At 43.4% G+C, this 14,300-nt stretch overlaps 1 protein-coding gene across 2 annotated transcripts in view; it reads left to right on the top strand.

Moving 5' to 3' along the window:
• Positions 1 to 14,300, top strand: part of LOC118125850 (astrotactin-2) — a 248,262-nt gene that overhangs the window by 198,737 nt on the left and 35,225 nt on the right. For both annotated transcript variants that reach the window (XM_035184886.1, XM_035184885.1), the window contains exons 17-18: positions 3,715 to 4,037; positions 11,895 to 12,028. In XM_035184886.1, coding sequence (XP_035040777.1) covers positions 3,715 to 4,037; positions 11,895 to 12,028 — 457 coding nt within the window. The remainder of the gene's footprint in view (positions 1 to 3,714; positions 4,038 to 11,894; positions 12,029 to 14,300) is intronic.

Genomic DNA, 14,300 nt, shown 5'->3' with positions numbered 1-14,300 from the left:
AATGACAAATGATTGAGGAGTAGGCATATTGTATGTCTGTCAGGCAGACTTGTAATCACAGCCCATGATCAGCTGACACCACGATCAGGATCATCCACCACAGTCAGATGCCAACATGATCCATATTCCACCATCATGATCCACCGCCAATGGTTATCCTGAAAAATAAAATACTGTGGTTATATTCAGCAGGAAGATGTTGAATATCTCTGTCTATCCTGCAAAAAAATCAAACAAGATTTCTTAACTTGAGAGAGCAAGTAAACAAACCTGTAACTGCACTTGAAAACATCCAGATCTTGAGAAAGCACCAGACACGGGCCTGATGCTGTTTCCAGGGATCTACAGATGCTGCACTTGTTTTTACTTGTTGCAATTTATTTCTATCCTGTAAAGAATCAACTATGAATCACTTAAATTCAGAGGGCAAGTAAACACTCCTACAACTCAAAAAAGTACTCTCACAGATAGTACCTGAAATACCTGCTTTATCCTAAAACTCCATTTAAAACATCCAGATGTTGAGAAGCCTGTACGTACAGAGATTGGCCACTAGATGTCAGGATAGGCTGAGTGTTTTATATGATGTTCATGCAACTTCTTTCCACAGAGTGAATTTCATCTTGGGGATTGTGGGACTATCTAAGAAACAGCATTGACAAATATGTGTAGATAAAGTAGTAATATGCATTTAGATTAATATTTTCTGAGCCTTTTATCATAGTTTTACAATTATATTTTATCCTGTTAAGTGACTGTTGCTAGGCAATGTTTATATTATTTTCCACAACTCAGATGTAATTAGATTCAGTTGTAATTTTAACTCTTACACTCAGATAGGCCACACATTTTAATAGCATATGACCCTCTTACTATATCAGTATCATTGTTAAATATAGTATTATTAATTAAGAGCCTGATCTAGATATAACAAGGGCCTGGTGAAATCATGAGTATGCTACATATAGCACTTGCTGCTGTTTTAATAAAGCAAAAGCAACAACAACAACCATATCTAACATCTGTATAAAATCGCTACGGAAGATATCTGACACCTTTGTTGTTGTTGCCGGGGCAACATAACCCCGGCTAGAGGCGGACGTGTCCCTGATGAGTAATTATACTGCAACCAGTCTACAAAGACGTTTTAATTAACAAAGGCAGTGCAAGATCAATGGCAGGGAAATTCACTCCATTCATCTCATGCCTGTGTGTGCTTGACAGGCAAGTGTTAGCATAAACATCACATTCATTCCACACAGCAAAGAGCCGTCACAGTTTATAAAGAGGCAAAGTGACCGACCACTCCTTTCACCGACCAAAAATACATGCGGTTGAGGTTTTAATGTCCCCTCGTGAAGGGTGTCACCGCCGGTCAGATCTGAGCAGAACAGTGCATCGCTCATACACCAATAAACAAAAACACAAAAGTATGTCAGTGATCCTAAGAGGAAATTACACGCCACAGCCAGTTTAACATACCAGTCTCAAAAACACCATTTTCAATAAAAACACTGAAGTTGTAAAAAAAAACCAAAACAGTTTTAAAAAAATAGAAAAAAAAAACAAGACTGTGAAGGAGGAAATGCCCCGACAGCCACATTACATTCATTGCATTGTTGTTCCCCCTTCTATATTAGAGTGCCAAAACTCTAATTGTTACCATGGATGTTAACAGCTGTAATCGGGGGTGAAATGGACTAAAGCGTGAATTAGACCGGCTCGCCACAGCCAACCTGACCTACAGGGCTTTATTGTGAGAGCCGGGTGACGACAGCTCTTTGCTGTGTCTGTGTTGCCTCAAGAAGTGCGTGTAATTGTGCTCTCGGGCCACCCCTTGCGCCTGTTTACATACTGTTGCACATTAAGTTACCACCCACCCCTTCGACCGCTTGCTGGTGTCTTACAGACGCACACAGGGACAAACACAGCCACAAAGACACACACATACGTATATATGTATATATAAATAAGGATGTACAGACTCGTTCCCCCGAACACACAAACAACAGATTCATGGCAACTATTGAGGAAATGGTGCCACGGGTCATGTCCTTGCTTGGGTTTTTTTCTTCTGGGAATTTGCTAGTTCCAGTGACCTGAGGTGCAGGTTACATTTAATAATAGTCTGGCAATTGAATACTATCCACTGTAAAATCTATGCACCTATTTTCATGTGCATTATGTATTTTTAATCGTGGGTCACATATTGTTCGGAAAACAAAAAGTGAAAAGAAGTTTTACTTTTACTTTTTTCATTGTTTTCATTCACCACATGTTTTAATCAGTGTAGACTGAACATTTGTATTTAAAATATGCTTTAAATTTACAAACATTTGTAAGATGAAAAGATGTCCTTCCCCCTGCAAATATTGGGTAGGGAATAGCCCTTGATTTTGTTTTTTCAAATTGATTCTTTTTCAAAATCTGTTAAATGTTTGCCGGGAAACCTCGTGTGTTGGCATGTGCGTGTGTTAGAACAATGAAAGACTGAGAGTTTACACAATGTTTTTCCTGTCCCGGGTTTAACTTATTTAACGTTGTTGATGTTGTTGACTCAGAGGGAAACTGCACATTTAGACACTCTTGTTTTTGTGTCTGTCCCTCACACAAACACGCAGTATTTTATAGCTCGTGCACTATGGTGTTGTCCGTCTCACCGCAGAGAATGAAGGGTGTTTCATTTCACCGTCATTAAAACTTTGAACAGGAAATAAGTCATTTGAAATATCAACCTTAATTGGTCCCAATTAACCCAACTTAAAAATGTCAATGGCCTTTCCTTCTGGGGTTTCCCTTGTTATTCTATACATGTGTACATACCGTGTGTGTGTGTGTGTGTGTGGAGTAAACATGGTCCAGTATGTTTCTCAATAGTGAGAACCTACATAAAAGCATAAACCATAATCAGTGTTTTAATCCACAATTTAAGGGTTATATATACATACTTTAAAATATATTGGGATTTATCCACATTCTGATGATGCATAATGTCTCAACGCTGCATCATTAGTCATTAATTCCAACTTTTAAACACTTTCATCACTAGAAAGCATCTCTCACCTTTCAGATATATGCACCATATACAAAAATAGATGCAAAAACACATCTGCCATAATAAAAAGTACGACAGAACTTTCCTATTTTGACACATCACCTAATGTGTCGTCCGAGTCAATCACTCGGCAGTGAAGTGGTCCTCTCTCCTGTTCCTTCCTTCATTCTGTGTCGTTTTCTCACAGAAAGAGGAAACGATGAGAAAGAAAAGAAAGAATCTTCCCCCAAAAAAACTCCAGTGAGAACATCAAACAGTGATAATTGACACTCAGGAGAAGAAGCCAATGACACCCCTCCCTCTTCACCCACCCACCCACCCCCCTCCCATTCATCCTTTGTCCATGAAAGCTGTTGACAGTAAGGGATTAGTTGTTGTTTTTTCTCCTTTTCCTTGGCAGCGAGTAAAATAAATCCAGATGCAGAACCTCTATACAACCGAGGGGCTGTAACTGTTCTTTGCTGGGCCAAATGAAGACTCATAAATTGTAGTAATGTATTTAAGTGAAAGAAATAACTGTCGCGAGACTACATGCTTCCTTCCATCTTCCTGAAATGACTGTGATTTATTGTTGTTGTTGACTTTTTTTTATCTCCATCTGCATCTCCTCCTACCTGTACCCACATACCCTTCCATCCTCTCCTGCCTACCCCCCCCAGAGGCAACAGACCAAGGCGTTGGAGGCGGTGGGCGTCGAGAGCTGAAGTCGGTACCATTCATCAGCTACCTGTCTGCGCTGCAGAAGAGCCAGCTGTTGTCTGACGACATGGTGAGTGGCGTGGAGATCCGCTGTGAGGAGAAGGGAAGCTGTCCAAGTGGCTGCCACCTGTGCCATCACCAGGCCGTGATGGGAGGAGTGTCGGGGAGGGGCCGCGGTGGGAACAACAGGAGTGGGGAGCAGCCCTCCCCCATCCCCGTGCTGCTGGAAGTCAGCCGGGTGGTGCCCCTCTACAGTCTGGTCCAAGACAACGTCACCAAAGAGGTGAGAAAGTAGCATGGGAGTAGGAAGTGTGTGTGTGTGTGTGTGTGTGTGTGTGTGTGTGTGTGTGTGTGTGTGTGTGTGTGTGTGTGTGTGTGTGTGTGTGTGTGTGTGTGTGTGTGTGTGTGTGTGTGTGTGTGTGTGTGTGTTTGCGTGTGTGTGTGTGTAGAGAGAGAGAGAGATGACCATATGACCTGAGAATCAAGAGATTTGATGATCAACACTCACTAAAATCAAAAAAACACGCACCAGAAATAACCTTTATTGCAACGTATTGTTGAATAAGAAAAATTAAAATCTTACTTTAAATTCTGATAGTTTATGAATGATTAATGTTTCTGAATCTAAACTCTAAACGTCATCTTATTTCTAATTTCGCAAATAAGTTGAAATATGTTTACTTAACAACCTCTGCAATCATTGTGTCAAACATGTTGTGTTGCCCTGTGACAAAAGGATGCAAATCTGAACCCTGTTTTCTCCAAGTGCACGAGGCGTCTGCTTATTGTTCTGTATATTTTGCCTCTATAATCTCCTGACATGTGGTGGCACAGTCATTTTTATAATGAACATATCCCATATAATCATTTAACTGATGCAGTTGTGCCAATTGGCCTCAAGGTGGCATTAGTTGGTTAACTTTGGCTGCTGGAAACGAACACTGTAATACAGAGGACATAAAAAAGATGACATCATGGTTTTCTCCTCTTGTGGGGAAATCGATGTGTATGTGTGAGATGTATATATGCATATATGTGTGTGTGTGTTTGTGAGCTGAATGTAATATCAGCTCAACGACCACGTGTCGTGTTAATGATTCATCCTTTATGAGAAGTCATCGGGTCTATTTGCAGTGAAAGTTAATCATATCAGATTTCTTTAGGTCATTTAGGAGGGAGGGCTCTGGCTTCACTTGACATTAAGTTCACCACATTTTGTTCTGTTTGGATTTCATCTTGACATTGGCTTGCACCCGAATGTCCAGTGCATGGCTTGTGTGTTGTGTTGTGTTGTGTTGTGTTTGTGTGTGGGTGTGGGTGTGGGTGTACACAACATACATGCATGCACACGACACGGGGCAGACAAGTTCACACTCCCCCCCCCAATCAAGCATCTAATTACTTTGCCCTCTGAAATTACTGCAGAGACAAAAAACAAGCATAACACACACATGCAAAGTTTTACATATATGTGTAAATAATATCTATATACGTTCACGTATGAATGCACACACACACAACAAAGCCCCCTGTACGTGCAGCCCATAACAAGCACCACAGCCCCAAAGAAAAGAAGGCACAATCAATATCAGACGGTCCCTCGTGGGCCTCATCGATAGCTAAACGTGAGGAAGAGCAAAATGTCTCTTTTCCCTCTCTTTCAAAACACCTCCGTATCCATCCCCTTCACTCCCCCTGCCCAACCCGTGGTCTTCTGGGGATGTGGAGAGTGAGATGTATGAGGAGGAGGAGAAGGGGCAGACTGCAGTGGATCGCTTTGGCGAGCCCCTCGGAGGTAGCCAGAGGCAGGATTATTAGCTTCTTATTGATGTCATCGACCTCTCGAGAGGGAGGGGAGTCCGTCGCTCTGCTCCTCTTTTCCTCTCTTTCACGTCCTCTCCCGGCCGCTCCTGCCCGTCTGAAAAAGGGACATGCGTATATTGCATTAGAGACGGCCGACACAACAACATGCCTCTCTCCACGCGCACACACACAACCACTCACTCTCTCCCTCTTTGTGTGTCTCTGTCTCACACACACACGCACTTGTACTTCATAGGTATATCAGTAAAGACGGCTGCCATGTTGCAAAAGCTTTCCCACAGATGAGGTTCTTTTTTTTTTTCTTTCACCAAAAACTCACTGATACAATCAAAACAGAGGCTTAGTTGTCCAGTATATGATTAAGTGGTATGAGGTCATAACTATACGTGTATACCTATTTGAATGCATGCGTCTAAATATGTGCCCATTATTACTGGGCTTACATGGACCTGTCACTCTTTCCTTGGCTCTGTCCCTCCCTCCTTTCTCAGCTTCTTGCGTCTTTCAGTGGCCTCTCCCCCGGGCCGCCCGACTGTTTGACAGGACATGTTGTGTCTCTGTCGCATCAATCTTCTCATTATTAAGCCAGAGGGGGATTTTGTTACGTTGTGAAATTACCTCTCCCTTGAAAAGACCACGGACCGGGGCTGAAAAGAAGCAGGAGTAAATGGACCAGCATGTCTGCCTCATTCTTAGCCGGCCCTGTGAGACTAGTTATGGATTTAGGGGTAATAATACCTGGAAGACAGATCTTATCAGCCAATATGAGATCGTTACCTGAGTATTTCATGAAAACATGTAGTAAATAGAGAAAGAAATCTGCGGCTTATAGTCCCCATTCATGCAGATAGTTCAGATTTAAACTTAAGACTTTTCTGTACCCAGCCAGGTCAATTTAAAATGTCATTATTAAAAAAAACTTACTTTACAGAAACAATGTCCCTAATATTCTTGATAATAGGGACTATTTCTTTAGTGGGTAGTTCTGATAAAATTCCCTAAATCTCCATTATTATTATTATTATTATTATTATTATTATGGGGGAATATTATTTTTCTATCAATGCAATGCCTCAAAACGGTCTCATGCATTCATCTGTTGCAGGTAAAATTAAATTTCTGTTAATCTTTCTGTTTAAAAAAACATAATTTTTATGTCCCGCATTTAAAAGTAAAGGTTTGAGGTCGACTGCCTCTTTGTCTTATAACTGAGTACTGCTCAAATCGCTCTGCTCTCGGGCTTGGCTTCCTCTGAACCTGGTCTTGACTTGAATTCGACTGGAACTGGTCTTGGAGTCCACTCGGACTCGACTGAGGTGGTCTCGCTTACAGGCCCACCGTGCACGCAAAAACACACGCACGCACACAGACACTCCCCTGTTTTTAGTGCCAGCGAGAAGAAGAAAAAAAAAAAAAACCCTCAGTGGATAAATAAATAAGCTTACGTCTGTGGAGCCTGCCAGTGGTCCTATGTCCTGTGTTGCTGTGACTGAATTATGGCGAACCTTTTGAACAAATTGGCTGTGATTCTAATGGGTCAGAATGCTCTATATCTTGCCAAGCAGCCACTGTCATGCTCTCAACCTAACGCAACGCTGCAGCCCCTCGCAGGGGCGTGTCTGGAGTGGTTTCAGTGGGTGCAGGAGGGGCACGGAGGAGCATTACACAACAGGGCAGATTTATTTGCAAAGGGTGGGAAGAGCCTGCTTTTGGTTACCTTCTTAACCAGCATCCACGTATTGGAGGAGTGAACATAATGATAAACGCAAAATATGCTGAGTGCCTTGGCAGCATTTTCCCATTCATGTTATTTATGAAGAGCCCGGACGGTGAAAGAACACACCCTGAATGCTGATGCCATCTTTGGGTAATAGTCTGGCACATAGTTTAGTTCACACATAAAACATAAAATAACCACATTTTTAAAATCATATCAGTACTCGGCAATCAAACAGATTTATATAAACCTTGTATGGCTCGTACATACTATGTGTTAGTCAACGTTCGGGACATCAATCCTTCTGTAAGTCAGGGTTCTCCTCCTGTAGCCTTACTATGGCTTGCTTTAGGGCTGTGGGTAAAGCAGAAGCACACGGACAGTTTCATCTGTGTAAACATGTTTAATGTCCAAATCCACAATGTTGGACACCGGAACTCCCAAGTGGCACTTTACTGCTTATATCATATCACGCCGCCAATGTTAAACATATGGATCGAAGTAATGTATTGCGCCACATCATATAGTTCCAGATCTAAATTAAGGAGCAGAAAAACGATATGTTGTACCGTATAATAATTCTCAAACATAAAAAGGTAAAAAAAAGGGGTAACCTACAAAATAAATCTCCACAAAATATCATCAACATCCTTCACTAAGAGATACATCACTGATGTCGTTCCAATGTTCACAAGAAGTGGCGGGAGATGTCGTCTCATCTCTACATTTTTCGTATTTCATCAACACCATTCGTCTAAATAATGGACTGCTTGAAAACAAAAGTGTCTCCACAGTTTCCTCAGATTCATCAAAGTATTTTTAAACCCCTGAAGCACATGTTTATTATTATACGCAAAACACGATACCCAATTGTAGGTTCTGTCATTGGTTTTAAATCATAACTGAAAAGAAGTTTGATTTGTTTTCAGTTGTGTTTTATCCTTTTTTTCCTCTGTGTGCTTTGTTATTGTTGGCGCAGTTTTCTGTTTTTGTAACACACGATAAGATAGCCGACTGACGGGCCAATCGACGTCGCTGGAAACGTCTGGTCTGATCAGATGTAAGCGGCAGACAGAATTGGCCCACCTAAAAACAGTACCTGCTGTGTGAGGGTTCAACTGTGACACGGCATGCCCCCACCCCCCCACACCCCACACCCCACACCCCCCATCCCCCTCCACATCAACCTCTGGGTGAACCAACCCTCCATCTGCCCCCAGTGTCCAATTTCCTGGAAGTACTACTTTTGATATGGTTCCTAGAAGCAGCCGATTGGTTAACACCATTAGCCCTGAATGATTGGAAGAGCCACCACATCAATGCATGTGTGCACGCCACACACACACACACACACACACACACACACACACACACACACACACACACACACACACACACACACACACTTAGGTCACCATCGATGGTGTCCTGTGTGTGCTGACTTAGATTCTTTACAACCACTGGTGATCGTCTTATAAATCAATACTGCGGGCCAGCTGGCCAGTGTTTTCGTGTATTAGCCTCTGAAGACAGACAGTAATATGGTCAGCTTAGACTAGACAAACAGATTAATACATTAAAGAGGTCACAATGGCCTCCTTTGCCTTCTTGTAAGTCATGACCGGCTTCTACGTAAGTGAAAGGTCCAAATAGTGTTTTGGTGCCAGTGAGTCTGTGAGGCCCAAATGACGTAAAGCCTTGGAATTTGTGGCTGGACTTGCTTCTGATCCTCAGTGGCCTCGTCCTCCGCTGATCGTGTCTTCCTTTCAAAGCAGGGGGGATGATTACATTTCAGCTCAATTTGTTCAGCATCAATAAGGCCAATAAAGAGGGATTGAGGCGTATTTCGTAACCCTAAGTGCGTCGCCCCGGTTCGTGAGATAGAGTCGGTCGTGACTTGACGAAACCGCCTCGCACTGTCACAGTCTGTGCTCAGATAAGGCTTCCTTTGTCATAACACTTGGGTCTTCTACAGGACGAGCAGAGCAAGATTAGGTTGGTTTCATAACCTGTCCGGCCCCCTCAGAATGTGTATGGATCTATAGTGTTCTGGGAAATGCATGATCTGTGGTGAATCAATAAAGTATAGGGTATCTAGTGACGAGTCCCGGGCCTTTCCTCACTGACCCTGGCCTTTTGTTTCCCACATCGGCAGAACATATCCCCGTCTCTACCACCGCACACTTGACACATTACCAGATACTAACTACCACTTCTTCGTGCTTTTCTCCAAATCCTCATCCCCGTTTTACCTCCTGTGCCCCCACCCAACCCCCCACCCAACCCCCCGCCTCATTCTGTAAACCACAACTAGATTCCCTGTTTACCCAGTGGAGACTGGCTTGCATTACCCTTCAAACATAAACACGGTGGTAATCGCTTTGTCTATTTTTCACATGTGCAGCCATGCATTCAAGCGCGCAGACCCATATGGGGTTTTTCTAGGAATTTGGAGGGTGGTAAACGCATGGCGGTCCTGTGGTCTTTCTCTCCTTTTTGCCCCTAGCAGCGGAGGTCATTTCTCATATTTGTCTAGTCTATGTGCAAGCATAGACCTCGTGTAGAGCTTTTTTTTCTCGTTGCCTTTGTCTGTGGCCTGCTTCCCATCGTCACGAGGTGGCAAGACCCCTTGCAGCAGTTAGCCACATGGGTTCAGGCAAGGGGGGGGAATTAAATAACCTTTTTTCCCCTTTTTTCGGTTTTCCAAGGGGTTATTATATAGCGAAGGCTTACAGTGCTTGCCTATCCCCTATAATAACTGCTCATTCAGCAGGCTAATTTAGAGGAGCTTGTATGGGAGGATAAATAATGAGAAAGCCTTGACTGGTGAAGGATCCTGATCCTGTCCCACGGTAAGTTGGGGAGAGTCGGGAGTCTACATTTTCATACCTTTGTTTTTTTTTTGTTAATCTTGGGGGGGGTTTGTCAGATTTCCTTCAGTCTCTCCGGGTTCATCCTCGTCTTTTCTCACTCTTTCCTACTCTACCACTCATTCAGGCCACTTCCACTCTCAAGATCCTTTGCCTTGAGTGAAGGCAAGTGGTATTGGGAGTCAGTTCCCATGAAAGTCTGTCGAGCCTCCTTTACAGCTAACAATGCAGTGTTGTGGAAATGCTAACATCAGCTTCTGAGTGCATACCCTGACTGTGTTTTTGGCCGCGCCGTCTGCCTCTCTGGTCAGGACTATTTCCCAAAGTCATCTCAAATGTCACTTTCACTAATCAACACACTGCAGAAATCTTCCTTGGCATTTCTCCAATGAAATGAAACAACCAACTGTGGAAATCAATCATTAATTGCTGGTGTGTGTGTGTGTGTGTGTGTGTGTGTGTGTGTGTGTGTGTGTGTGTGTGTGTGTGTGTGTGTGTGTGTGTGTGTGTGTGTGTGTGTGTGCGCGTGTGTTGCATGTGCCTGATGCACGCTGCATGTGCGCGGTCGTCCTAAAAATGTGTGTGGTCTCATCAATTCCTTTTGCTTTCGGATAAGTCAGTGTCATGGTGTGTTGGAAACAAAGGAGTGGCTCCTCTCTGCTTTTTGGTGGATGGCTGTTGCCCAGTGATAATGTTTCCACACGGTTCCAGTGTCCTATTTTTGTGACCATGATCAAGCACATCTCTCCAACGTTGTCTGCATGAGGCAGCGCTACCAGCCGGTCAGAGAACATAAATATCTGAGTGCTCCATTGATCCATAGTGTGAGAGGGGGAGCCAGAGGGCTGGCGAACTCTCTTGAACTCCCTCTATATCATGCCTGTGGCTTTAGGGAAAGCCCTGACATTATACTTTATTACTTTGACGGTTATATTGGCATTTTGCTGCCTTTTAGAGAATGACTGCGCTTCTGCCTTTGATTTTTTTTTCTTCCATCGCCCCGTTAATGAAGCAGCACACGGAGATGTAAGGAGATGACATCATCTCCTTACATCTCACTACCCCACCCTCCGTCCCCTACCCAGGCAGACCGACAGCGACAGATGCACACACACACATGCACACACACACACACACACACACACACACACACACACACACACACACACACACACCCTCACACACCAACATGCGCATAGAATGGCGGAGGTGGGGAGTGTCACAGCTTTCACACATCCATTATAAAAGTCACAGCGCATCTATGATATCACAGTGTAAGCTTGTCGATATTATGGTGCTATGTTCCTGCCTTCCGGTAATTGGGAACAGTGGGTGTGAAAAGGTCACTCTGTGCGTGTGTGTGTGCATGTGTGCGTGTGTGTGTGTATACCTGTACTGCTATCTTTGTGAGATCCATTTTGAGCCTAAGACTATTTCGCCAGCCCTCACTTCCTCAAGGGGCTATTAAAGTAAGGCTGAGGTTTGACATGTTAGCACTCATGGCTCATTTTAGGGGATTAGGCGAAAGGAAATGATTATAGTCGGTGGACAGTCATCATATGGACAGCGGTACAGGAGTGTGTGTCTACGTGTGCGTGCTGGGATATGGAGGGCAGTGGTGGGGAAGGTGGGCGGGTCGGGAGATGTGGGGGGTTGGGTAAGCCTAGATGGATGGGCAGCGCATGTTCCAAGAGATAATTGCATTTCTCTCACCTGTTACCCTTTACAGGCCTTCAAAGGCGCCACAATGAGCTCATACTGGTGTGCTGGAAAGGGCGATGTCATTGATAACTGGTGTCGCTGTGACCTGAGTGCCTTCAGCAAAGATGGCCTGCCTAACTGCAGTCCCCTCCGGCAGCCGATGTAAGTGTGAGGTGACACCACGACACCCAGGAACTCTTGCACAGGAGAGATTTCATGGTTGCATGCACTGATGCACTGCAGACACACTCATGTATGTATGTGGACATACACACACACACACACACACACACACACACACACACACACCTATCTCTACCTGATTCCTGAGCCACTGAAGAAAGTTGTAGACAAAAGTCCCCAAAGTTCTAATAACTGTCAGTCGGCCATTACACCCCTCTGAAAAGAACATGCTCTCATTCAAGGTGTCCTAACAATACCCCTGAGGATTTTCTGAGTCATCCACCCCCAGATAGCGTTGCTCTGAGAACTTCTGAAAAAGGAGCAGGAAGTTGAAAGGGCAAGGCTTCAGAGGACGAGGCCACAATCAAAGCATTTAAAATATGCCTTGTATATTATATTAGTGTATTGCGATCCAGAATGAATGCCAACGTTCACTGGCACCACTGTAGAATAATAAAAGCGTAACAAGGATAAAATATAGTGTAGCTGCTGCAAGAGAGCATTATGGGGTCCAAGACCTAATGAAATTTGCACCCAATGTAATGATTTATTTTTGGCAGAGGCCCTGTCCACATATCATCTATAACCAAATTTATACCTTGAAATAATTCTTGCTGATGTAATGTAAATAATTGTACACCACGTGGAGGGGATGCCGAAGCAAATACTATGGCAAAGATGCAAACTAATTTTCCAAATGTCGCTGATGCTAGACCAGTTCAATTTTGAAATTGCAACCCATGTCCTCATTCAGACTTTACCAGAGACGACAATACATCAAATGTTTTCACCTTGTCATTGTTGGTAAAGAGGGACAATGTCATCGCCCAACAACAAAGTGGCGTAATATGAATCTCACAACACACAGGAGTCTCATGAAAATGATTTACCGACCTTTTTAATTCTATTAGACAACGGAGGAGCAAGGCCATATGGGAGAAAATAAATCCAGAGATTTCGAGAATAAATTCGCATTTGAGACGAAAGTCATAATGATACGAGACTGTGCTCGTTCCACTCGTCTGGATAAGAAATCTTGCAAAAGAGGCGATTTCCTCCAAGTCTGTGTGGTGCCTTCTTCAGAACAGACGATTTCTAGCACATTTTTTTTCTCAAAGTCTTGATACCTATGATAATGTGGTGCTGATGATCCAAATGATTAAGTTCAATGAAGTATAACTTAACATGATTCTCCACATTCGTTATTTTAACGCAGGAGACATGATGATGTTCTGACTTCCCCCTCATATGTGACACTTGGCTAAATTATGAATTTATTTTCATAATATTACGAAATCTCCGATTTTCTTTTACCTTGAACTGACAACACATAGATGGTTTTGATGCTTAGAAAAACATATTCCTCATTTTACAGCTATGCCTTCTGTAATGATTGTACATGGGAACAAATATTTATGTGTCACATGCTCCTGAAATACAGACTGTAGGTCGGTTCAAATCCCAGCACTCTTCCAGGGACTCCAATGCTTATTCTTACGATACACACAGTTTCCAAAATCAAGGATAAACAAGGAACCTCAGTTTTTTCACGCCAACATGGGTGAGAAGTTGTTATAAAGACATCAAATGTGAACAACTACAATTCAAAAACTCAAGCGCTGCTGCTATTTACATATTGTGGTGAGACGTAGCAATACTTTACCAAAAGTGCTGGGTTTTCTGACATACGCACTGATACTTGAGACTTGGATAATGCCGCGCAAGTGTTGCACAAGTAGTTTGAGATGCTTTTATGGTTGTTTTGTTTGTGGATTGTGGTTATGGAAATGGAGAAGAGGGGTGTGGTTTCAGGCTCTCCGCGGGCCCAATGCCGCTGGCACGAAAGGCCCAGAGAAGAGTCACTGCAGCAGCCAAATCTCCCACTCACTCACTGACCAGACTGTAAGACCTGTAAAAACCTGCACTACTATTATTATTATTATTACTGTCCGTGAGGATGAAACAGAGTGGTGTGCTTTGTATGAAAGAGGGATAACCCACCTCTCTCACGCCACTGTCGCAGATACAGCTGGAGGGCAGGCGAAAATGGAAATACTGTTCTTTTATCTCTTTGGTGAAATTAAAAAGGGGAAACTGCTGGAGAACAGGTGGCATCGGAATGTTGTTTTTGTCAGAAGCCTGCCGTTTGCCATCCTGTTGTCCAGTGAGATGTTGGCAGAGGTGTGACAGCCTCAGCCCAGGAATGACCACATGAGGTTACTCTTCCATTCTCAGTTCAGGCCTATATTTT

This window comes from Hippoglossus stenolepis, chromosome 18 (assembly GCF_022539355.2).
Source record: "Hippoglossus stenolepis isolate QCI-W04-F060 chromosome 18, HSTE1.2, whole genome shotgun sequence".
Lineage (NCBI taxonomy): Eukaryota > Metazoa > Chordata > Actinopteri > Pleuronectiformes > Pleuronectidae > Hippoglossus > Hippoglossus stenolepis.
This window is presented reverse-complemented; position numbering and strand designations above follow the sequence as displayed.